We start from the raw sequence: 26825 nt of genomic DNA on the forward strand, positions 1-26825 counted from the left end.
AGTCTTTTTTATAAAACAGTGTTAACATTTCAAGCCACCTAAAATGTTTGAAAGGGCACAGTGCCTGAGAAGGGCTGCCAAGCCTTCCAACCACCAAACTCTGCCTCATCTTGTTACTAAGTGAGAAAGAAACTGTCCTTACCACTCTCCCTGTTGGCTGTGGATCTCAGCTTCGGCATCCCGGCCTGGAACAGTCCTCCCAAACCAGGCGGTCCACCCCCTCCGAAACTGCCACCGCCACCGCCACCTCCGCCACCACCAAAGCCACCACTGCCACCAGCACCAGCGCCTTTGGGCTCTGCGGAAGGAAGAAAACACAGTCTCTTCACCATGTACGAAAACATCACTGGAGTCCTTCACAGCCTGAGTCCAAGTAAACAATAAACAATGAGGACCAAACTGGGAGCCAGCTCAAACTGGGCCTGTGGGGGCCTACTGGGATTTCATTAAAATGCAGGATTTTAAGGACTCACCCTACCCCGGTCAGAAAAGGGTGGGGTTTCTGTTCACTCCAGGGCAGTCACAGGGTCCCCGGCCGGAGAATCAGTAATAGCTGATGACTTACCCCCACACCCCACCTTGGCGAGCTGCTATAGAGTTAACATCTGTATCTTACGATTTGGTAAATAAAAGAATCTTCAAAGAAAGTCCAAAGGGGGAGGGGGGAGATACAATGAGAGGTGAGAAGAAAGGAAACTGTAAAAATAGAAGAAAATAAAATATCTCATAATTTTACTCCCTGGAAATGGAGGTTATTTTGTATTTTTTCTTGTTAGTACTTACTTCTAAGTACTTGTTAAGAAATTAAAAAGTTAAGTATTTTTCTTGTTAGTACTTATGTCTTGTTAGCTACTTACTAGTGCGCTTGTTAGGACGTATTCTTTCCTGTTAGTACTCTTCTATTTTATGGATTTTTTTCTTAAAATTAGGACCAGATTCACTAAAAAGCTTTTAGCCCGCTCTTTTCACTTAACACTTTTTTGTTAGCATTTCCCGTGTCATTATCTTTTAAAACATGAGTTTAAGGGACTGCGTTGCATTTTAGAACATGAATATATTGTAGTTTATTTGACCATCTACTTATTTGATGGCCTTATGGGTTGATTTCAAATTTTTAATATGATAAAGCCCAACAGGAGGCTTAAACATTAAAAAAAAAACAATCCCTGCAATTTAAGATGGTACAAAGATTTTGTTTTATTTTACATTTATGTCCCTAAAACTGTGGAAGATTCTGAAATGGGCAAACAAACAACAGCAACAACAACAAAGAAAAAGAAAAAGATTACTAAGTATCCTGTCTAGGCTTTTGGGTTATTTTCCAGGTCTTTGAGCTAGTTTACAACTCTTTAAATTGTAGAAAACTGATAATAATTGTCCATAGAAACTTAAATTAGTTGTATTCGGTGGCATGAAATTGATTACTGATGGATTTTGCACCTATTTGTAAACTTCCCCTCTGATCTGCCTAATGAGTGTGGTACTTTGAATTTTCCTTTGAACTGGTAATTATACTGCTTCCCTCATTAATTAATGAGTTAAATGAAATATCTGACTTATGTTCTTTAAAAATTTTTTTTAATGTCTATTATTTTTTTTTGAGAGAGAGAGTGTGAGTAGGGGAGGGGCGCTGAGAGAGAGGGAGACACAGAGTCTGAGGCAGGTTCCAGGCTCCAAGCTGTCAGCAAAGAGCCTGATGCCAGGCTCGAACTCACAGACCCTGAGATCATGACCTGAGCCTAAGTCAGCCACTTAACTGACTGAGCCACCCAGGTGCCCCTGACTTATGTTCTTTTTATATCTGTATGAGAGCCATGATTATACTCTCTTTTTAAAAAAGGATCTCATGACAAAATACTTATGTATGTATGTCTGTATTTATGAGGTTAAACATTGTTGAAAGTTCTATCCCTGGAAAACTTTCTAGAGTAGTATATGAAATCTACAAATTAGTAGGGGAGAATTGATACTTGTGTGATATTTAGACCATCTGGAAATATGGTAGATTCTCCCATGGATTCTGGTTTACTCAGTGAAGATATATAATTTTCATGATATGGGTCACATATCTTCTTGTTAGGGTTCCTTTGATACATTTTTGTTTGTTGAAATTGTTTCCCCTTTTGTAATTGGTTATCACTGGCATCAGAAAATTTCATTTGACATCTAAGAAACCATTTTGTGATATTTTCTAAATTAAAATTTATAAAACATTTATTGGATTTTTTAGTAGTTTAGACATATGGTCTGCAAATAATAAAGGTTTTGCCTCCTCTTTTCTAATAGCGGTGTATCTTATCTTAGTTCTAGTTTATGTAAGTAATAACTCTGATGACTGGACTTCCATGCAATATAAATTATTAATACTGTTAAACTAAAGACAACTACAGTTTGATTTTAATGAGCACACCTTTAATGTTTCAAAGTTACATTCTAACTATTGGTTTGAAATAGTTTTTTTTCCCTTCTAAGTATTCACAGTCAGCAAGGATTCTCTATTTTAGGTTTTTAAGACTTTCTTGAGGGTGCCTGGGTGGCTCAGGTCATGATCTCACAATTCATTGGTTCGAGCCCCATGTTGGGCTCCATGCTGACAGCACAGAGCCTGCTTGGGATTCTCTTTCTGCCCTGTCCCTACCCCTCAAATAAATAAACTTAAAAACAAAAACAAAAAATGACTTTCTTATGGCATGGAATTTTATCAAATGCCTATTCATGATCTGATATGGATTTGATATGACGGCTTAATGGACTTTCTAATGTTAAAAATGAGATAAACCCTGGTCTCGGTGAATTATTCTTTTAATATACTATTGAATTAGATGTTTTTGGTTTTAATTAGTATCTTCTCATCTATGATCATAAGTCTATAATAGGGTTTCTTAACCTTGAAACCACTGACACTTTAGGTCAGATAATTTTTTTTTAATGTTTGTTTATTTTGAGAGAGCAGAGAAGGGGCAGAGAGAGAGGGAGAGAGAATCCCAAGCAGGCTCTCTGATGTCAGTGCAGAGCCTGATGTAGGGCTTGACTTAAGACAAAATCAAGAGTTGGACACTTAACCAACTGAGCCACCCAGGAACCCCTCAGATAATTCTTTGTGGTGGGTGGCTGTGTTGTTCTCTATAGAATGTTTACAGCATCCATAGCCTCTACCCACTAGATGTCAGTAGGAACCCCTCATTCAAGTTGTGACAACTAAAAATGGCTCCAAACATTGCACATGTCCCCTGACACTGATACATAGCTTTCTTTTTGTGTTTGCGTTGCCTTGGTCAAGTCTGAGGTTAGGATCATGCTAGTCTCATTAAGTCTATCAGATAGCTCTCCATCTCTTTCTATGTTTGGGAATAATTTGTATAGCACTTGAATGAGCTGTTTCTTAAAATCTGGAAGAATTTACTGATAAAACTGTCTGGCTCTAAACCTTTTGAGAGAGAAAGTAGCCTGATAAAGTTTTCAACTTTTCTCTTGCTCAGTGAAGCTTCATGAGTGAATTTTGGTAAATTTTAATTTCTTTAAGATTTTAACATGTTTTAGCATATAAATTCATCATAGCATCCTTAATTTTAGAAAGGTTTGCTTGAATCTCTTACTAATCTACATTCTGAGTCCTAAACTTTATTCATTTGTGTTTTCCTTTTTTCTCGATTAGATTGATCATAAGTCTGTGTAGTTCTGTATATTTTCTAGATGTAGAGCTTTCTGGGCTACCTATGGGAGTTCTGCTGATAGAAGAAATAGTCTGATAGTGAACTGATTATTTCACCTAACAAACAAAATTACAATAATAATTTCTAGAAGTGTATGCAAAATTTCTTCCATATAAAAGTACACATTTTAATTAATTTTAATTATTACCAATAATAATATCATTTAAATATTATTCATTAATTAATGATACATTTTAGAATATTGCATTTACATAGGATGCCTTTACATGGCACTCAAAGAGACTGATGATCACTATCAGACATCATACATCAGTCTTCTTAACCAGAAACATTTGTGCACCTTCCAGATAGAGAAGCTGAAGTAGTTGAGAATAACTAATTGGCTCCAGGTTACTTCATTAGTAATCACACTGCAGAATAAGGTTGAATTAAGTTTAGGATGTATGGGGCACTTGGGTGGCTCAGTCAGTTAAGTGTCCAGCTCTTGATTTCAGCTCAGGTCATGATTTCATGGTTTGTGAGATTGAGCCCTGCATCGGACTCTGTACTGACAGCGTGGAGACTGCTTGGGATTCTCTCTCCCTCTTTCTCTGCCCCTCCCCTGCTTCATGCGTGCATGCTCTCTCTCTCTCAAAATAAAAATAAGTAAACTTAAAAAAAAAAAGAGTTATATACAACCATGGTCCACATTTGGACATAGGACCCACGGAAATTTCAGTTGGAAACAAATAAAAAACTATAGATGGATTTTGCCACTTGCAAAGAGCCTGTGGAACAATATAGGAGACCATTAAGTGCATGGACAACAAGGGCATGCATTGGGTTGCATCATGTGTCCACCTAGCAAAGTGCATTCATAAACATCATTGAGCAGCTGGAAAGGAGAAGAACTAATATTTCCATTTAATGGGAGGAGAAGAGGACCTTGAAGAACACAATTAGTTTCCAATAGTGGATTCAGGAATAGGCACTAAACTGTGCAGTCTTCTTCAACATCAGTGGGGAATTCACATCTACCTCTCTCGAGCCCTAGGCCCCTTCGCAGAGTGGAGAGAACAACTGAACTCTGCCCCAGAGGTTGGCAGTTTGTGGAGCTCCTCTGGCCCCACAAACAGGCACCATGACTCACACAGCTTTGGACCAAGGCTTCCCAGAGATGAGTGGTGCCGGGCTCCCCTCAAGGAGAATCTCATGGTACCAATCAAGAGGACTAAGGGGTTATAAAATACCATATCAGTTTTGTGGGCATTTTGACTAAGAGGTAACTGTGTCAAGGGTAAAATACCCCATAGTGGCTTTTGGAGATTGGTGCTCTTTCCTCTGTGACACAGAGCCTGGTAACAGAGCAACATGTAAAAGCCTTGTCTTGGCCTTCCTCTTTTCCATTTTCTCCACACCCATGTTCTCGCCTTCTTTCTTCTCTACCCATTAGGCGCTTTTCCTAGAACTTCCTCCTAAACACTTCTAATCCTCTACTTGGCTAAAATCCTGTATCACTTTCCAGTGTCTACAAGGCTCCCTCTGGTGATTTTGGAAAGTCAGTCTATTTCCTATGGAGTCCAAACGGGATGTGTGTGTAGGATGTATTTTGGGGACATCTAGCTGGCAGTGGAGAGGTCTAGGAACATGAGGAGACAGTCTCGAGGCCTGGTTATTAACTACCAGTGGATTCTAGTCATGGGTACATTTTCATTCTGTTGTAAATGTTAACAGGAGCCCTGTTTGTTTATACATACCCTGCTTTGTTCTAGAAAGTATCTCAGACTTATGATGGATAGATAAACAAAGTTGTGATCTCATTTCCTCTCTCTCTCCCAGCTCCTGAAAATCGCATCTTACACTTGAATGACACATTCCAGACCACAAAACACTTTTGCATGGTCTTGTTTGATGCTCACGGCACGCCCGCGAGAGTAGCAGAACACATATTATCTCCACTTTACAACTGAAGACAGTAAGGCTGGGAGATGGTAAGGGAAGGATGTGCCAGAACTCAAACCTACGTCCTCCGATTCTAGGGCTCTTTCCATATTGCACGCTGCCTTTTGATCTGCGGTGCAAACAGTAACGGGTTAACTTCCAGAAAGTGTTGTGAATAATTCAGAGAATCGCTGCTGTGTGTGCCTTGGACAAAGAGTTATTATACTGGCTTCCTGCAGCATTAGAGGGAACCCAAGCCGGAGCTGTGGCTACACTGAGTGATACAAGTCCCTTATTTTGCTAGCTTTGCAGCTGTTGTTAACCAAAAAAAAAAAAAAAAAAAAAAAAAATCTTTCTGGAAGGGTAGGGTTGGGTTGATGGTTAGGCCATAAATCATGTATCTCCATGGAAAACAGCTTTTTTCACTTACTGTCCAATATCGGTGCACTTCTGTCATTGGTGACAGTCTTCTTCAGTTTCTTCCCTTTGCTGATGTCAGACAGAAGGGCATTTCTCCCAGCCTGTTCGGACTTATTCAAGGTAGGCTTTTCTGTATTGGCCTAAAAGAAGAGCACGCACACTTGTATTCACCTCTTGAATTAAAAATCATGTACCACAACACTCGGTGGGGACAGCTAGAGTATTGGAAGCTTGTTATTGAGGTTCTTGGCAGTAGGCTGTAAATTCTCCACAAGTTTTAGATCCGATGTCATTCTTTTTAAGACCCAGACATTTGGGAACAGATGCAGCAATAAATTACACTCATTTTTAATGCAGGAAGAGTCAGTCCCTGATAAAAGTCTCTAAAAATTCAGACCACAGTCTGGCCGTAACCAACGGAGCCAGGGATGGATGCGAAGAGACGAGGAGGGAATTTTAAGTCTAAGAGGATTCTGCTGGATACTACGAGGCTTCACCCTCCAGAACGTGCCCTGAAGATCAGCTTCTCCTTCACATCTTTTAGAGCTAACCTGATGCAAGGGGCAAATGGCCTCTAGCACAAAGGGTCAGCTCTTTGTTCTTTAAATCCACCAAAGTTTTAGAAAATAATTCCCTCTCTCTACATTGCCGAAGACTTTTTTTTTTCTTTTTAATTTAAGCCAGACCTGAGGTATATTTTACATGTAGTAAAATCACTCTTTTAGTGTAGAGTTCCACCAGTTTGACAACCATACACAGTCATGTAACCATCACCACAATGAAGATATAGAACATGCCCATAATCCCAAAAAGTTCCCAGAAGTCCCTTGCCGGAGGTGTTTCTAATGTCCAATCCCTTTGAAAGCTTGGCTCACAGAGATTGCAGGGTGGACAAAGGTGGTGGTTTAAAATGTTTAGGTATTTTCTCCCTTTTCCAGAATTCCTAGGAAAGATTCTCGCTGTGAAATTGAGATCTCACTTTCTCAGGGTTATTTGATGGAATGTGGACACAAGAAGCCCAGCACACAGGACTCGGAAGTAGGCATGTGCCTGTGTCTGCCACATATAGAAACTGGCTTGGCCTGGCCTGGCCCCAGGGACACTTGGCTTCCCCAAACCCAAAGGTCCTTCCAGCAGACCTGAGAGACCTTCTAGGTTGGCCCCGGCCCTTCTTGAAGGATCTGACTCCAGAGGAGCCAGCGAGGGGCACAAGAGGTAAAGCTGGGGCATTTTAGCTGGAGCCCTCACCCAGCGATTTAGTATCAGAGTCGGAGGCAAAGGGAAAGCTAAGGAAAACCCGGAAGCAGGCTACATGGAATCTCTGTGTTAAGCTGGAAGGGTCTTGAAATAATTACAGAGTATTATTTGCTCATAATAACAGCAGTTATCATTTATATAGTTTTTCCCCCGGGCCAGGCACTGCTTTTAGAACTTTTATGTGTATTAATTCATTTGGTCCTCATCAACCCTGTGAGTCATTATTTCCATTTTACGGACAAGGAAATAGAGGCACAGGGAGGTGGAATCATTTGCCCCAGTCACCCAGCTAGTCAGAGGGGGAGGAGGTAGGATTCAAGAACCCTGGCTGTCTGACCCCACAGCCTTCCTTGTAACTTGGCAGAAGGGTAAATGTGGGATCAACAAATGCCCCTTTGCCCAAATTGGGCAGATGCTGTTAAAAGGCACAAAATCAAACTACAAGATGAATACATCCTGGAGATCTACTGTACAGCACAGTGATTACAGTTAACAATACTGTATTATAAGCTTCAAAGTTGCTAAGAGACTAGGTCTTAAATGTTTTCACCTGAAAAAAAGGAATGATAATTATGTGATGTGAAAGAGAGGCCAGCTAAAGCTAAGGTTGCAATTACACCACAATACATAACTGTAGCAAATCAACCCCTTGTATGACTTAAACGTACACAACGTTCCTCGCCAGTTATATATCTCAGTTAAAAAAATAACAAAGTGCCCCTTCCCCACCTGCCTCCACCACACCCCTGAAGCAAGCCTGTTAACAGCAGCTTCTCAGCGCTCCTTTCCAGATGTGCTTTTTATGTGTACAGTTCACTTTTGCTAATGGAGTCACCTTCCATTCCTCTGAAACTTTTTTTCAACTCAACAACACATCTTGGAAAGAACTTTTATTTATTTATTTATTAAAAACATTTTTTTAAATGTTTATTTGTTTTAGATAGAGAACATGAGCAGGGGAGGGACAGAGAGACAGAGGGAGACACAGAATCTGAAGCAGGCTCCAGGCTTTGAGCTGTCAGCACAGAGCCTGATGTGGAGCTCAAACCCACTAACTGCGTGATCATGACCGGAGCTGAAGTCGGACGCTTATTAACCAACTGAGCCATCCAGGTTCCCCTTAGAAAGAACTTTTAAAATTCCCTGTCTTCATTTTAAGGATGAAAAAAAAAAAAACAAACCAACCAAAAAAACAACGAAAAACAATCTGAGGCCCAGAGAGGTTAAGCACTGGCTCTCTTACCACCTTGGGGTCAGCAGTTTTCACCGGCCTCCTGTTATGCCTCCGAATTTATCTTGGTGCCCAACCTCCTTGGGTGCTACTTCTGCAGTCAAGAACCCTTAACTGAACTGTCCCACTAGATAGTGCCCTAGGATGGCCACCCCCCTTTCCCTTTGCTCATCTCTATATCCGATTTCTTCAGGATCTTGCTTTCAGTCACAGAATAATGGATGGAAATGAGTTAATAGGATACATTTCAGTCACTCTGGTACAACTTGTATAACTTGTGTATCTTAGCTACCTGTATTATTTATTTAGTATTTTTCATTAAGTCAGTCCACTATACTATTAAACTATTTTTCAGGTGAATATTTTCTTTTAAATTAACTCACTATTAAACCCTCAGTTTGAAGTGCTAGTTATAATTTTTAGAACATGCATTAAAATCATTACATGAGCATTAAAATAAAAAAAGATAATTAATCCACGTACTTACCCCGCTAGTGGTATAAAACCACTCTTTTGGGGAAATACAGATAAACAAGCCTGCTATGTTAGCCAGATCGGAACTTTTCAAACTTCTCTGAGTGAGGGACCAGTTAAAAAAAAAATTTTTTTTCCAATGCCTCTTGGACTGAAACTTTTGTCACAATTAAGTTGTAGAAACATGAATTAGTTAAAACAAGAGACACACAACAGACACAGTACTATTGTCAAATTGCTGTGTATCTTCATGCTTACTCTCAATTTCTGTAACTATCTCCTTGGGGCCCCTAACCAGCAGTCAGAGGACCACACTGAGTAGCAACAAGCCAACTAACTGTTCTTCCAACTAGGTTCCAGCTTCAGATGGACTCTGTAAATGTGTCCTGTGGAAGCCTGGGCAAGAGACTTTTCCTCCCCGAGCCTCAGTTTCCTCAAATGAGAAATGAAGGACCCATCGCTGTGAGGCTCCTTAGTGGGGAGGAAGCCTCACAAGCTGAGGGAGTTAATGGGGCGATGGGGTGTGTGGAGGGCTACCGGTTTCCTGTAAGAGGGTGCACTAATTTCTGAGGACAGGTCTATCAAGAGATGAGGAGGAGCCCAGTGAAGATATTCCATTGGAAAGTGGACATTTAAATGCAAGGACAGTTTTAAAGCAGGATATGAGTATGGGGGAAGCGGGGATAGGGGGTGGTGGATGATATCTGCTAAAAATACAGGTGGGAATAAAGGGGAAAAGGCAGAGAAAAAGAAAAGAGTGAGTCTGCAGGAAGCTTTAACGGATGCATTTCATACAGAGACCTGGGTTTCTGGACTGTCCTATCCAGAAGTTAAAGGCTAGAGGTCGAGTCCATTTGAATGGAAACAGTGCACACCGGGCAGAACCCCTGTGAACACGTCTCGGGCTGGTGTGTGGGAAGGAAACCCAGTGAATGCACATCCCACACGTGTACTTGGCATTGCCTGGGACCTTTAACAACCAGCCTTTTGGGATCTCAGGGTCTGGCTCACCCTGCACTGGGAAAACCTGCCGCACAGCACCTACCCAGAATGCGAATACACTGAAAACAAATACATGCGTGGCAGGCTTGCCTTCATCTGGCCTGCTCTGCGCACCAGTGATGGATGGTGAGGAGCTACTCACCAGAGCAAACGTTGGTGGGGGCGGGGGCGCCGGAGGGGGAGGGACGGGCATCTCGGACAGTTACACTTTCAACAGCCTTGCCGATGAATCTGTAAAAACAAAACAAACAGGAACAAAATATGGTCACGTATTAGACTTTTTATTTACTTTTATTATTATTTTTTTTTATTTTAGAGAGAGAGCAAGCAGGAGAGAGGGGCAAAAGGAGAATTAAAACAAAATTTTTTTTTTATGTTTATTCATTTTTGAGAAAGAGACAGATTGTGAGTGGGGGAGGGGCAGAGAGAGAGGGAGACACAGAATCCGAAGCAGGCTCCAGGCTCTGGGCTGTCAGCACAGAGCCCACCCGAGGCAGGGCTTGAATTCACGGACTGTGAGATCATGACCTGAGCCAAAGTCAGACACTTCATCGACAGAGCCACCCAAGCACCCCAAGAATTTTTTTAGATGTTTTATTTAGTTTTGAGAGAGACAGCACGGGGGTGGGGGGGTTGGCAGAGAGAAGGGGACAGAGGATTCGAAGAGGGTTCTTTGCTGACAGCACTGAGCCCAATGCAGGGCTCGAACTCACAAACTGTGAGATCATGACCTGAGCTATAGTCATCTGTTCAACTGACTGGGCCACCCAGGTGCCCGAGAGAGAGAGAGAGAGAGAGAGAGAGAGAGAATTTTAAGCAGGCTGCATATTCAGTGCAGAGCTTGACACAGGACTTGATCCCAGGACACCAGGATCATGACCTGAGCTGAAATCAAGAGTCAGAAGCTCAACCGACTGAGCCACCCAGGCCCCTAGACTTTTTAGTAACACTCTGTCCTAATCTTCCTTCCCTCCTTCCCACCACCAAAGTGACAGCTATTCACATAGGCCAAGTTTTATAAGGGATGGGAATTACCTTTACAACATTGCTAAGATGTTACCCTTCTGGAAGGATCCTAGCAGAGGAGGTTTCTGAGCCAAGATGGACAAAGACAATGGAAGCAAAACTGGCCCCTCACACTTCTTGATTCTTCCACCTGCCAGAACAGGTTGGGGGAATGACACCTGGAGGGATCTGGGCCTGGGGCCTGAGTGAGCTGGAAGGTGGTCTTAAAACTGCTAGAAATGAATCTTGGCAAATCTGATGTTCAAGCGTCTCCTCATCCCCACTCATTTCCATGACAACATCCTATCTTGCTCTCCTGCTCCTGCTCACTGCGTGTCTTCTTGCAGATGGCTGGCATTCGCCTGGGTCTGGGCACACACTGTGGAAATGCAAAGACCAATCTTTTTCTGGTTTTGCCTGCAAAGGTCTTACAGTCTTCCAAGAAAGAGGACAGGGATAAAGTAAAGCAGGCAGGGCAGATGGGCAAGGGGGCTGGATTCCTATCTTTGTGCTACCTGGCATTTCCTTACAGGATCTAAGTTTTTAAAAAGAGGGGGAAAAAAGAGACCAGGTCCCAAACTCTGACTCCCAGGCTGTTTACTAGAAATACACCTCACTAGAAAAGCTTTGTGCACAGTGTGACAGCTCTGGGAACAAGAGGAAAGCCAGACTCTGTGATGGTGTGGGAGAGTGCGGGGGAAAACCCGGCCAGTGGCAGTGGGAAGGGGGAAGCCTGGCAAGCATCAGGAGCTGAAGAAACCACAGGGCAAGGAAGTTTCCCAGGAGCTCCCTAGCCACAAACCCACCCCCCTCGGAGTCCCATTCCGGAGTCTCATCCAAAGCCCCAGATCCCAAGCACGGGGCCGGCCTCACCCACTTTCTCGCCCCTAAGTAATCCCGGCTTCTCCCACCCAGTCCTTGCTACTCAAGTGCGGTCCTAGGTCAGCAGCAAGGGCATCATCACCCTGTGCTGTTGGAAATGTCAAATCTCAGTCCCTCTCCCCACCACTGAATTTGTTTCGGCATTTTAGCAAGATGCCGAGGTGATCCATGTGCACTAAAATAGGAGATGCCGGTTGCAGAATCTGAGCCTTAAACCAGTGGGCAGCCTGGGACACTCACCACCTGAACTACATGGAACATGTGTCCTGAATTTCAAACACCAGAATTCTCTTTCTTTTGTTCTTGATGTCTCTCCCTTTTTTAAAATGTTTATTTACTTATTTTGAGAGAGAGCATAAGCATGGGAGGAGCAAAGAGAGAGGAGAGAATCCTAGGCAGGCTCCACACTGTCAGCACAGAGCCCGACGTGGGGCTCGAACTCACAAGCTGTGAGATGGTGACCTGAGCCGAGATCAAGAGTAAGGTGTTTAGCTGACAGGGCCACCCAGGCGCTCTTGTTCTCAATGTTTCTTAAGTGAAGAAAACGATTTATTTAGAATTAAAAAAATTAATTCCATTCAGGCACTAAAGGTTAGTGTGTAAAACTTACACCCTGAAACAAATACTTTCTCTTCAAGTATCGCTAGATGGCTTGCTTTCTGTGAGCACAAAGGGAATGTAAGAGCTAAAAGGACATGGCTGGATGTATCAGAGGCGCTGGATGGCGGGAATGAAGACAGTTTGGAACAGTTCCGTTCCAAGTGGACCACTGAGAAAATGAATTTTTAGAGCCTCCACAGCAGCAACAATAGCTGTCGGTTATTGACCATCAAGTGGATCGAAGGCACTTAGAACATCTCTAACTTGTAACAGTGACATTGCAAGCTAGCGTGATTCCGCACACCTTCCAGAGGACACTGAGACTCAGGAAGTCTAAGGAACTCACCAAAAGACAGAAATTCATTCACATCCAATCCTTTCAATCCCTGCTGTTTTTAGATAAGCATTTTTAGGCAGGTTAAGGGCTGACACCTGTAGACTAGGTCAGAATTTGTTTTTCAATAAAAGACGGTCTCAGATTCTTTTAAAATGTGTTCCTTAAATTGGCCTTTTCTGGATGACACCAGCCAGTCACCTGTGGGGCCAAGTGAGCGGCGTAACCAGTGCTGGGCGCCTGTGCTATGATGCCTGTATTGGGGCAGGAGTCCCCTTCCGAGGCCTCAGTGTCACACGTGTCTTAGCTCCAGGAGGAAGGATGGGGATCGGAAATTGGATTCAGGAGCAACTTACTGTGAAAGACACTGCAGCCAAAGCAATGGTGTTAACAGAGCCGGAGAAAGCAGCTTACCAAGGAGGGGGGGGTGGCCAGGTCCGCCCACAGGGCCCCAAAGATGCTCTCCAGGGAACAGATCATCTGTGTGCTTGGTGGATGAAATGCCCCTCAGGCCTCAAAATCATTGTATCAGACTCCCCCTTCGCCAGCTAACCTGTCATCCCGTTATCCTAACACCGAGCAAGGAAGGGCTAGATTCTGGTCAATTACCAGGAACCCTTCTTGTGAGTTGGTCCCCCGTTGCAAAGATCACACTGAACTTCTGTCCGATACCTCTCAGGGGCCAGGCTGTGGTACAGGGACCCTTTCGGGGGACTGCCACCCTGTCAGGCTTCTTTCATCTAGTTGTTTTACAACTTTCTGTTGTTGCTATTATGCTTCTGTCTGTGCACTAACTGACTTACAGATAAACCTGTGGACCACAGAGGCTCAGCCTCCCTGCTCCCCTGTGCTCCCCACCCCGGCCACCCCAGATAAATCTCGGAAAAGGGCTACATTTAGATTCAGATAGGCTGAGCGGTATCCTTAACGTCCCAAAACCTCAAACGAAGCCCCATTATGAGGTTTTCTCAGGCTACCTGGCTACTATCGAAATTGGATTCCAAACTTTTCTCCTGTGGCCCAACCCCTATATGTTTTACTAAAAAACAACAAACCATGGGGGTGCCTGGATGGCTCAGTTGGTTAAGCATCAGACTCTTGATTTCAGCTCAGGTCATGATCTCACAGTTCATGGGATCAGGCCCTGCATCGGTCTCTGCACTGACGGCATGGAGCCTGCTTGGGATTCTGGGATTCTCTCTCTCCCTCTCTCTCTGCCCCTCCCCTCCTCAAAATAAATGAACAACACCATACAGCATATACATAAATAAAAACACCAACAACAAACCTGACCCTAGTATTTGGGAAGATCAGGATAACACAGACTTGGGGACCTTAAAGAAAAGCTTAATAAAGCTCCCTGCCCTCGGATATCAGGGAGGTTCTTTTTTCCCCCTTTTTGTGAGAGAGAAGAGAATGCCCTTGGAACACTCACCAAAAAATATGCAAACCGTCATGGATCCATAGGGCATTATTATAGCCAACAACTGGACCCTCAGGCATGAGGATACCTCCCTTTTCTCAGAGTCATTCCTGCCACACTGCCTTCTTGGTTGAGGCCACTGAAGAAACAATCATGGGACCCCCTCTAACGATCTTTGTCCCATGCACCAGAGGCCCTCCTGAATTCTCACCACACAACACCTTTCAGCCAGTCGCTTCATCTCCCGTGAAATTCCCCACTAACCGCTCATCATGTACCTCTTTCTCACTGCAATATCCTTAGCCATGCCACTCTCCTCTCCCTCTTCAATGATGGAGCCTCTCACAACTGCGTGAGGCTGACACAGCACCTTTTGCCTCCCCGTGATAATTTACAGAAAACTTCTCATACCAACGCAGATCTTTCATGGTTTACTGATGGGTCTTATTCAAGGGATGAAAATGGTAAATATGCCGGGCACACTATTACAACCCTTTTTAAAAGGGTTTCTTTACCTTTACCCCAACAGGCTGAATTATAGGCTCTTTATTCAGTCTTGAACCTTAGCCAAAGGCAAACTCAACAAACATCTACACGGACAGTCAGTATGCCTTTGGGGTGGCCCATGACTGGGATGTTATGGAAACAGCAAGGTTTCCTTACCTCTAATGGGAACAAAACTAACAATTTTATTAGATGCCATACTTTTGCCAGCTGCCGTAGCTAGTATTAAGATAACTGGGCATTCCAGACTTGACTCCCTGGAGGCTGAAGAAAACCGATGTTTCTGTCAAAAATGCTGGTCTTCAGGGAACAAATAAGCAAACCTCTCATGGTCCAAAGGGATGTTCCTCCAAAAGAAAATCCCCAAAATTGACAAGAGATGCCCAACAATTGGCCCCAGAGAGGAAAACACGATATTGGAAATCTGATAATTGTTGGTTTAGTAGAAAGAGAACTCTGGCTTGAACCAAATAACAATGCAGTCCTGCCAAAGATTCTCAAATTCCCATTACTAACCACTGTACGTGCATGAAATCATTAGTCTGCTGATAAGATGATAGGCTTTATGGAACAATACTGGTGGGGAAATATTAATAAGGCTGCAAAAAGTGCCTACCTTGATTGCCCTCCCTGTGTAAAATACAAGCTTGGGAAATACGTCCATGCTGCTCCTAGGCATTTTAAACTGCCCGATGGACTGTTACAGGCTTGGCAAGTGGGTTTTATTCAGTTCCTCCCATCTCATGGATAAAAATGTGTTTTAGTCTTGATCTGTGTGTCTTCTCACTGGACTGGAAACTTTCCCTGGTAGACAGGTTATGGCTTCTTTTGTGGCTAAAATCCTATTAGAAAAGATTATCCCTACCTGGGGAGCCCCTCTCAAGCTTCACAGTGACCCAGGAACTCACTTCACTCATCGAGTGCTTCAACAGGTCTGTGCTGCGTGCCCGGTTCTATAGTTCTTCCATGGTGCCAAACACCGTCAATCCTCAGGGCTAGTCCAACGCACTAACAGCATTAGTAAGACTCGATCGGCAAAATTTGTAGAGACCTTTCAAATAACCTGGCCAAAAGCATTGCTGTTGGTCCTTCTAGATCTCAGATCCAACCTTTTGAGACTCATAAGCTCTCATCCTCTGAGAATGTCACAGGGTGCCTGATGCATCTGGCTCCCATGTCTTTTGACAGCTGATAAAAGGAGATATACTCTAATACTGTAAAGGCTTACTTGCTTCTATTGAAAAGGACCATGTTTTAATAGAACAATGTTTTTTTCACTGCATGCTCCCAGGAGGTGAAGACCTTAAACATCACACCTTACAACCTGGAGATTTCATCTATTAGAAAAAACACCTCCAAAAGTGTCTCCAACCTCACTCGAAGAGCCCCTACTAAGTACTTTTAACCAACCCTGTGTCACCAAACTTCAAGGAATAGACCCCTAGATTCTCATGTCACATCTAAAGGCACCAAACCCTGACTGGAGCTGCACACCAATTGGTCGGAAACTAAGATTTTGAGGCATGGAAGCCGATGACAGCTTTCTCAAGATGGCTGGAGCAGGCCTGTAGGTCCTTTATTCATTGTTGCTTCTTACTCTATCTTCTCCCTTTCTCCCTTGGACAGATAATGCTCTTATCTACATTTCCCAATCCATTACAAAAGGGGGAAACTCCTCTGGTTGTTGCATTTGTCACCAGAACCTTCTGTCTGTCAGGACAACGTGACTCCTTAGCTTATCCTGTAAGCAATTTTGCTGGAATCCCAAATGCCACTGCATGCCTAAACTGTTCCTCAGGTCCCTTTCATAAGGTTAGATTATTATATCCATACACCATTTCTCCCTGCCTCAATCTAACCCAATCTTTGGTTGGAGAAATGAGCTCTCTCGTATATATATGTACAGTAAAACCTTCGATTGTGAGTAACTTATTCTGTGAGTGTTCTGCAAGACAAGCAAACATTTCTAAGAAATTTTAACTTGACAAACGAGTGATGTCTTGCAATACAAGTAGTACGTGATGCTGAATGTCACATGATCACAACTGAGCCAATGGTTCTTTTCTCTCTCTCTCTCTCTCTTTCTCTCATTGTGGGATTGTGGGTGGCAGTCTCCCATGCTCAGACACTTGGTCTCAGGCCACGGTGTTTGGCAGAAATCAGTGATTTTTCAGAACGCTGGAAGGTGCCCACAAATGGCACTAGTGTATTTTTTGTCACTTCAGAGCACCTATGGACAGTCCGTTGCTTTTCCATACAAGATAAGCTTAGGAATGCTTTGCTTCATTCTAGGTCAGGCTGCCTGTAGACACACACCCTTTCCTCTGCTGTCTTATTGCCAGTTACATTAAATACAGTATGTGACAAGAGTTTGTTAATACTATACTGTAGTTAACATCTGAGGGAGCATCTACAATGGCCCCCACGCAGAAAAAGATTCCATTGAGCCAACAGATAGCAGTGATTCTGTTAGTGAAAGTGAAAATCGTCCTACACAATAACCCTCCTCTGGACTCCCTCACACCAGCCAGGAAAGTTTTCAAAGTTAAGTGCAGGTTAATTTGTTTATTTTTATTTATATTTTATATTCTCTTTATTATTTTGTATTATATTACAGTACTGTAATCATTTTTATATGAATATTTTTGGATTGTGAAATGAATTATCTGAGTTTCCATAATTTCTTATGGGGAAATTTGCTTTGATATACAAGTGCTTTGGATTGCAAGCATGTTTCCAGAACTAATTATGCCTCCAAACCAAGGTTTTACTATATATATATAATATATATATACTATATATATATAAATATACTATATATATAAGATATATATATAAGATATATATATTAAATATACATATATATATATCTACACACACACACACACACACACACACATATGAGAAAGACACTGCGGACAGCCAGTGTAAGTCAGACCATTTGTAAGCTGGCTGTCATACCCATATGTTTAGGAAGACTTTCAGTACGTGATAACATGGTATTTGAGTCTTGGTTGCTAATGCCTGCACACTGACGAATGAGTTCATAAATGCTAATCCTTATGAGGGAGCCCTATGTGCAGTCCTGGCTGTATTCACCACTCTCTTTTCTCCTCATAACAAAAGAGCAGCTTCCCAATGGTCCACCTTCCTAAACCTTCATGGCTTATTAAATGAGAACTTCTAGGGGCACCTGGGTGGCTCAGTTGGTTAAGCATCCGACTCTTGGTTTTGGCTTAGGTCAAGATCTCACGGTTTGTGAGTTCAAGCCCTGCATGGGGCTTGATGCTGACAGTGTGGAGCCTGCTGGGGATTCTCTCTCCCCCTCTCTCTCTGTCCCCTCCCCTATTCACTCTCTTCTGTCTCTCTCTCAAAATAAATAAATAAACTTCAAAACAATTTTTTTTAAAAATGAGAACTTCTAAGAGGCATGTATGACTTGGATTTGTCTCCATAGAGACAGTCTTCACCCTTTGGTTGAGTAAGTGCTAATGAATGCTTGATGAGACATCTCTCCCTAAAGTCAGGAGAGCTGCCAGGTTCCATAGTCAAAGCAGGGGCAGCCCAACAATGATCACGTAAATTGCTGGCTAAGGTAGTTTTGGATAATCACATAGCTTTCGATTACCTACCTGCTGAGCAAGGAGGCATTTGTGTGATAGCAAACACCACCTACCGCACATGGATGAACTCCTCTGGGCAAGTAGAAACCCAGTTGCACAAAATTAGGAAACAAGCACATTGGCTACCATGAGCTTTGTCTAATTCTCCACGTTCCTTTGATTTGTTCAGTTGGCTACCTTCAGGCCCAGGGTCAGCGTGCAGAATCATACAATTTGGAATTGTCACGTTTTTGTGTTTTGTATAATTATTTTTAAGTTTCGTACCTGATGCCTGTGAAAACTTTGTAGTAACGATATGCAAGAAGGTGATGCTAACCCAGTGTTGCAAGATGGTCTCCGATGTGTACAACCTTGACAAGAGACAGGAAATGCCTGTGAGTTCTCCCTCTTAACCTTCCTTGTTACTCAAATGTGGATTTAAATGGTGTCCAACTGCTATGCACTTCCCTTCTGATATGGGACACAACACCCAGGAAAGCTCCTTCCTGGCAGTGAGGGATATGGACGAGGCAACTCTTGATCAGCGATACTTTTAAGGAAAGATCTTGATCAAAAGGGGGGAAATGTGGAATCAAATAATGGAAACCTCATTTAAAACGGAGTCAGGGACACCTGGGTGGCTCAGTCAGTTAAGTGTCTGACTCCATCTCAGCTCAGGTCTTAATCTCAGGGTCGTGAGTTCAAGTCCCATGTTGGGCTCTGCCCTGGGTGTGGAGCCTACTTTAAAAAAACTAATAAATAAATAAATAAACCAACAAAATAAAAAAATAAAAGGGAATCAGGAGGCCAGAAAAGGGAGCTCTCAGACCCTACTGACATGTCCTCAATTGCAGACCCCAACAGGAAGAAGCATTTTTCAATAGGAAGAAGCCTGCTTTACTACCCCAGCAGGCAGAAGGAAGATTTTCTTGCCCAGCCAATGAAAAACTGCCACCACCTGAACTGCGACTTTCCTCCAGCGGGCTTTCGATCAAAGCAGCCCCTTCCAACTTCCTCCTTTTTCTCTGTAAAGTAACCTTCCTCTCCTTTGATCTCACGGTTTGCCTATGATTTTGCCATAGCTTGCATGTGCCCAACTGCAATTTTTCCCAAATAAACCCAACCGGCTGTTTTAGTTTCAAGAGTGACAACACAAAGATGAAAATAAAACATGACAGTTGTATTTAACCACTGAAAGAAGCGTTCGATAAAAACTAAATTTTAGGTGGGGAGCTTGGGTGGCTCAGTCGGTTGAGTGTCCAACTCTTGGTTTCGGCTCAGGTCATGATCTCATACTTCCTGAGTCCGAGCCCTGCGTCGGGCTCTGCGCTGACAGTGCAGAGCCTCCTTGGGAATTTCTCTCCCTCTCTCTGCCCCTCCCCGGCTCACATGCTCTGTATTTCTCTCTCTCAAAATAAATAAATAAAATTAAAAAATAATAATCATTAAATTATAGGTGAAAAAGCGTTGGGGTTAATAATAAGGCAGATAATTTACAGATATTCTAAACATTTTCATGTAGGTCCGTCCAGCTTACGAACACACACATATGCCCCCTCCCCCCTCTGTCTCTATATACACACATGCACATTTGTTTGACCAATAAATATTAAGTTATAATATATATAACTCAACAGTGTTTTAATAAGAAAAGGCTCTTAAATTCATATTGAGTTATTACAACCATAAAAAGTTATTGTAGAAGCATTCATTATAAAGGCAATGAATCCACTCCAAGTTACACTGTAGAAATAAAGTCATTTAGCCAACTCAAATTGCTACTAAAATCCTGAATTTTGGGGCGCCTGGGTGGCGCAGTCGGTTAAGCTTCCGACTTCAGCCAGGTCACGATCTCGCGGTCCGGGAGTTCGAGCCCCGCGTCAGGCTCTGGGCTGATGGCTCAGAGCCTGGAGCCTGTTTCCGATTCTGTGTCTCCCTCTCTCTCTCTGCCCCTCCCCCGTTCATGCTCTGTCTCTCTCTGTCCCAAAAATAAATAAACGTTGAAAAAAAAAAAAATTTTTAAAATCCTGAATTTTAAAAAGCCCATAGTGTGGGGATGCCTATCATAATTATTATGGATTCTATTCTTTAGAGACTCTTGCATGATGCAAACTTAGTTGGATGTGCTTAAGATCTGAAGACCATTAGAACTAATTAAGATGAAGTTGGCTTTGTTCTTCAACTTCCTGTAAAAATGCTCAACAGGAAAATTGATGCTCACAGCAAACCACAGCCATCCTGTTTCTTCAGCACAATCTTTTCACAGCTGCAGTTGCCTGTAGTTTCTATTTTCTGATACGAGTCACAGCGCAACATCTCTGTTGCCCCACCCCACCCTCACCCTCCAGCAGGCCCAGGCTCAGAGGGCTGTAGGCAATGAGGCAATTAACACAAAGAGGAAAAACAAAAGACTGCTCAACTCAAGAGGAAGCAAAAGGTAGAGACAAGAAACGAGCTTTAAGCAAAGCAGCAGCAGCATCTAGTTAGTGGTCTCTGTTATTCGCAATCCCAGCTGGTCCACACGCTGTCTGTACACGGAACCCGTCATTTCTCAAAATGTACTTGCTCTTTTCTTGATCATCATTTAAGACGATAAGTGAATTCTGCATATGGGTTGTCTTCTCAATGGTAAGGGTTTGTGTCTTGCTGTATTTAGAGCGTCCTTGGCTAGTTCAGAAAAACTTCCTTTAGAGTTCTTTTAGATAAACAGTTAATTTTGGAGGGGGGAGTGGGAAAGGCATTTTTCAGAGAAGACGTTTTGAAACATCTACGATGTCATTGTGATCAGTAGCACACAAATGCACAGTTTCACTGTAAGAGTAACTGGTAGGGAAATAAAGGTTGCTATGAAGTCAAGTAATTTTTTAAATCCACTGTCATACATGCTTCATTTAAAAATGAATGCAAATTTATAGACATCCAAGCCCTTTTAAAAGTGAGAAAATGAAGATAAGTTGAACGTTCCACCTGTCATGGTTTAGCTGTGGGAAAGGGAAAGGAAGCCTTTCTCTGCCTTATCCACATAACTAAAAGGTATCGAGTTTCTTCCCACTACTTCCCGTCTCTTCTAAGTTTTCTCTTTAAGGGGATCAAATTTTAAAGCCAGACTTTTCCTAAATCTTCCAGCATATTTAGTTTCACTGGAGGATTAAGATCTACCCATGTGCCCTTACCCCCAGCATATATGTCAACACACTCAATATATTTTATTCATGTTATCACTGAAATGTAGTCTTACAATACAAGCAAAAGTATCACCAAATTTACTTCTAAAAAGGCCAAAAGACCTAGGAAGGAAAATGTCTTCCTTATGGTTATTCACTTTATTTTACTTTTTTTTTTTTAAGCTTATTTATTTAAGAGACAGAGAGCACCAGTGGGGGAGGGGCAGAGAGAGAGGAAGAGAGAATCCCAAGCAGGCTCTGCACTGTCAGTGCAAAGTGAGATCATGACCTGAGTCAAAACCAAGAGCCGGACGCTTAACCGACTAAGCCACCCAGGCGTCCCCTTTAAACCTTTTTAAAAATGTTTGTTTATTTTTGAGAGAGAGACAGAGACAGAGACAGAGAAGCGAGCATGCGTGAGTGGGAGAGGGGCAGAGAGAGGGAGACAGATATCTGAAGCTATGTGGGGCTGGAACACATGACCCATGAGCCCGATGTGAGGCTCGAACCCACGAACTGGGAGGTCATGACTTGAGTCAATATCAGGAGTCAGACACTCAACCGACTGAGCTACCCAGGTGCCCCTGTTGCTGTGACATTTAAAACAAAGCATTTGTAATCTCAGTCTTAGGACTGCAAGAGGGCACCTAGTGGCCTCTACACTGCATTTATGAAAGAAGCTCTTGGAATTCTAGAAAACTTCACATTTAGTTGTTAGGTGGCCTTGGGCAAATTGCATAGTCTAAATCCAGTTTAGACTAAATCCATTTTATTCAAGAGTGAAATAAGGCAAATGCGTAAAAATATTCACTATTTTTTTAAAAATAAAAGAAGGAAAAGAGCCTAACATGTAGCAAGTGCTCAATAAATGCTATTGTCTCCCCCCTCTATTTAACCATAAGAAAGAAACCAGGAGTCGATTGAAACCTTAGCCCACATGTCCATATCCATGCAAACCTCCATATTACAAATGAATGGTGAAGGGAGATGTGTATAGAGTGCATTTTAAATTTCTCAGAAAAGGCGTACTAATTAAGGCATTCCTTATTCTAGTATTTTTTTCAGTTTTAATTTTTAGGAGTGAGGGTTGCAAAATACAGACAGAGGTATTTATGATAGTTCAAGAGAAATGCTCTTTTCAACAAGACATAAATGTATAGCAATTGAATTAAACAAAAGTGAAATGTTTCACAATTTAAACAGCCAGAAACTTAGAAAGTAAAGTGACATGTTCATGAAATGTTAAGCAGACTTCCAAAGGGCATAAAACTTGAAAGCTCCAGAAATTAGGGAGCTCACTTCCTCTTAAATTTTAGCATAGGTTGGACAACTTCCAGACTATGGGCCAGATCTAGAATCTGATTTCATCAATGAGCAGGGTGAGATTGCTGCTGGACCCCAGGGAATCCTTTTTATCACGGACAGTTCTCGGAACACTGCACTTTATCCGGTGTCTGTATGATCCTTAAAAGTTTAAATATTAGAGTAATTAAAGAGCTGTGAACAATGAACTCATGTATGAACTTCTCAAAGAACAGCAAAAAGCCTGATTGGGATTCTAGAGAAATCATTTAAACCTCTTTAGACTACAAAAGGAAGGGTTTTGACTAGATGACGTGCCAGATCAGAAGCAGCATAACTTTATGAAGTTAATGGGTAACACTTAAGACCCACAGTCCAAATGAATTGGAAGGACGTGGCTTCCACACTGACTGACTAGCCTTTCCAGCCTCTCACCTCCCTCTCTCACTATCCTGTCTTCTTCTTTCTCTTGCCTTCTCACTTATCTATCTTTCTGTATACCAAGCTGTTCTACTTTTCTTTTTTCCTTTTTAATTTTTTCTTTATGTTTATTTATTTTTGAAAGACAGAGAGAAACAGAGCACAAGCAGGAGTGGGGTGGAGAGAGAGGGGGACACAGAATCTGAAGCAGGCTCCAGGCTCTGAGCTGTCAGCACAGAGCCCGACGCGGGGCTCGAACTCACAAATGGTGAGATCATGACCTGAGCCGAAGCTGGACGCTCAGCCGACTGAGCCACCCAGGCGCCCCCTGTTCTACTTTTCTTAATCACAATCTTCCTGAACCTTTTCTCCATTTTACCACTTCTCCATTTTCTACTGCACACACTACTTATACCATTAAATTATTTAAAAGAACTTGTCCTTATTGTCCAACTAAAGTTGTATGGGCCCTCTTAATATTTTCAAGCTTTATTTTATATTTCTCCATGGGGAAAAAGGAGTATGTCAGGTCACTTTTTCATATGTGCCCCACAGGGGGGAAAATGTTTTTTTTTTATACAAAGTTTCCTTAATCCTGTTCTATAGGTCTCTAGGTACATTGCTTGAAAATGTTAAATTACAGTATTTTATGACAAAGTGTTAATCATATTAACTGTAAATAGTTATAATGAATGCTACAAAATTTGGTTAGCAGTATTTAGGGTGTTAAATAGAAAGGTTCTAAAGACAGACTGTCTTTTTCCTAAAATACTCCTCTTTGAAATGGTTTAATTTGGGATTTGAACTTAAGTGACATATCTGTAGCAACAGAATGGCAACAGCTTAGTTCCATGGTACTTTCCTTTGAAGTTTCCAATGACTCCCTTTACGTTAAAAGCACCTAACTGCTGCTTGCCAAAACGATCACTCAAAAGCAGCGTGTGGACAACTGTACCATGCACCGAAAGGATATACTTACAGACATCAACCCTTATTTTAAATGGAAAAAAAAAATTCTTGTAGATTCAAACTTGTCCAGGGGTCAGGAAAAATTCTACTGAAAATCTCGCTTATTTTTTGGCACAAAACACAAGTTACAAATTGCCCACAGTCACAATAGTGTTGAAACTAGCATTCTGTGCAACAGGAATCGATTACATGGTCTCCTACTGAGAAATCAAACTATCCCAACATACTACGGCCCACTAAAAGCCATTTAGTTATTCCCTCTAGCTGATAAAGGAAATACATTTAGTTTGAATATAATTTTTCTTACCGTTAGAGGATACTGTAGGAAGGCATGATCGGGGACACAGGTAGACAGACAAGCAAGATGTGAGCCCAGAGAGAAAACGGTCCCTGAAAAAGGCATCATCTTCTAACGCAAGTGTGGGGTCGTTTTTAAACAGCCATTTTGGACAAGTTCTGGCCTCTTGTTAAATGTGACATACTGAGTCAGAGGCAGACGTCTTTCTGTGGTTATTCGCTTCCTGTCTGATTAATTTGTTGTTTGTTCCTTCCTCCTTTGCTTCAGAAAAAGAAACTAGATTGGTTTTACTTATGAAGCAAGCAAGGAAAAAAAACAACAACCCTAAATTAAAAAATTAAATGTTTCTCTTTCCACAAGGTATAACAAATCTGTTTGGTACAGTCACAAGAGATCAGGGTGTCCATCCAGTTGGCAGGCCAATGTTATTCTGGACACCTGCACAATTATAATTGTTCACAGAGCCTGAGATTCCTTCAGGAAAATGCCGCTTGAAAGTATTACTCTCAAGGACTATATCATTCGGTATTACTCTCATTGACTCTACCATTTAGTATTAAGGAAAAGAGTCACCCAAGCACTTGAAGCTCTCAGCTACACCAATGATTAGGGTAAGTGATTCTTCCTCATCTACAGAGCGTTCAAGTGTGTAAAGAGAAAGTCAGAGATGCAGGTGAAGAGAGCTGGTCAGGTGTATGAAGGCAAATGAGTTCTAAAATGTGATTCTGGTGCCCAAGACAGGATAAATGATACTCAGCTCAAGTCCTATGAAGATCCAGAGCTTTGTGTTCAAAAATGTTTTGTTTCTGTCCTTCATACTTAATGGGATAACAATAACTCTCCCAGAAGATGCTTGACGAAAGCAGAGATAATGAGTGCAGAACAAGGAAAGGCAGATTTCTCGTTACTAAAGGTCTCTAAGAAGTGGATAGGCAACGGGCTACATGTAGAAAATACTATGCCAAAATCTTGAGTTATGTATAAATAACCTGAAAATGCTCATAATTCTTGCTTGATCCATCTGAAAGGTTCAGACTTATATTTGCAACACATAGCATGTAACTCTGAGAAAAAAAACTTTGAAAACAAAAACATAGAATCTGTAGAAAGAATGAAAAACAGAGGCATATTTCAGAAACTAACTTCATTGTAAAATGAGAACTTTGGATCCTGATTCTGCTGGGTTCAGAAGGAAAAGGCATGAAAAGACCACAAGTTGCCTAATATTCCCTTCCCTGTAAAATGACAGGACTGGGTAGACCAGTGGTTCTCAATTCGGGAGGCGGGTGGAAATGTGTGGATTCATTTTTAGTCGGGGGTGAGAAGCAGTGGGTTGGAATGGGGAGCCCTGTGGGATTCTTGGGTAGAGCCCAGGATGTGGAATTTCCTATGATGCTTTGGATGGTCTTACCCAAGATACTGACAGTGCTCCTACTGAGGAGTACTGGGATAGTTGATGTCTAAGGCTCTTTCAGACTCTAAATTCTTTGTGATATGAATCTAGCTGTATGAGTAGAGTTTTATGACGCTGGGCCGTGGCAAAATTCCTGGAAGTAGAGCACTCAAGGATTAGTAATGGAGAGTCCTCCACTTTGCCTGGAGTCATCTAAAGGCAGGAGTGCATCGGTCTTGCCTAATATAGGATCTAGAGTCCAGGGGACATGCAGTATGGGAATAAATACATGCAGGTATGGGGCACCAGACAGAGGTGGAGGCCTGCTGCTGGCATCTCCTTCCCTCTCCACTAACCTCAGGAAAATAGAAAACTTGGTCAGCTACCAAGGAAATGCTTGAGTGAACCTTGGGGAAGTCCAAGTATAGTCTAACTAGGTCTAAAAAGGGAACATGGGGATTGTGATGATTTCTCTCTGTATTTTCAGAATTATTTTGAAGGTCTCTAAGTAAGGCATCGCAAATACACACACGCACATAAATACACCCACACCCGCTCAGTACACAGGCAGTCCCGTCCATTCCCATCCGTCAGGGATGGTTCAATTGTTAGGGAGAATCACTTAGAAGGCTTCAGCCCCCAAGACGCACAAGGGAGTAGTTGTCTAGATTTCGGGTCTGTTTTCATCTTTAATGAAAACTTATAAATACAGTCAACTTTGGACACATTTATGAGGTATCTATTAGGTACCCTAGGACATAAATCAGATAATGTTCCTCCCCTGCTTAAAATCCTGCAGTGGTTTCCCATTTCACCTAGAAAGTCCAGAATCTTTCCCTGGGCCCATAAAACCCCACAATATCTGGCCCTGCCCTGGCCCTCTGACCTCCTCTCAAGTGACAGCCCTTCTTGCTAATTTACCTTCCAGTTCTTTCTGTTCCTTAAACACAT

The 26825-nt window shown here is 42.3% G+C and overlaps 1 protein-coding gene across 5 annotated transcripts in view; it reads right to left on the minus strand.

Moving 5' to 3' along the window:
- WIPF1 (WAS/WASL interacting protein family member 1) overlaps window positions 1-26825 on the minus strand; it is a 125561-nt gene that overhangs the window by 17598 nt on the left and 81138 nt on the right. For 4 of the 5 annotated variants that reach the window (XM_043577089.1, XM_043577086.1, XM_043577088.1 and 1 more), the window contains 3 exons: window positions 10121-10209; window positions 6025-6154; window positions 143-298 (listed from right to left, as the gene is read on the minus strand). In XM_043577089.1, the coding sequence (XP_043433024.1) occupies window positions 143-298; window positions 6025-6154; window positions 10121-10171 (337 nt within the window). In that variant the 5' untranslated portion in view covers window positions 10172-10209. Of the gene's footprint in view, window positions 1-142; window positions 299-6024; window positions 6155-10120; window positions 10210-24490; window positions 24692-26825 lie in introns of those variants that run through there. The other variant, XM_043577085.1, reaches the window with a different exon arrangement.

The sequence above is a fragment of the Prionailurus bengalensis genome, chromosome C1 (genome assembly GCF_016509475.1).
Source record: "Prionailurus bengalensis isolate Pbe53 chromosome C1, Fcat_Pben_1.1_paternal_pri, whole genome shotgun sequence".
Classification (NCBI taxonomy): domain Eukaryota; kingdom Metazoa; phylum Chordata; class Mammalia; order Carnivora; family Felidae; genus Prionailurus; species Prionailurus bengalensis.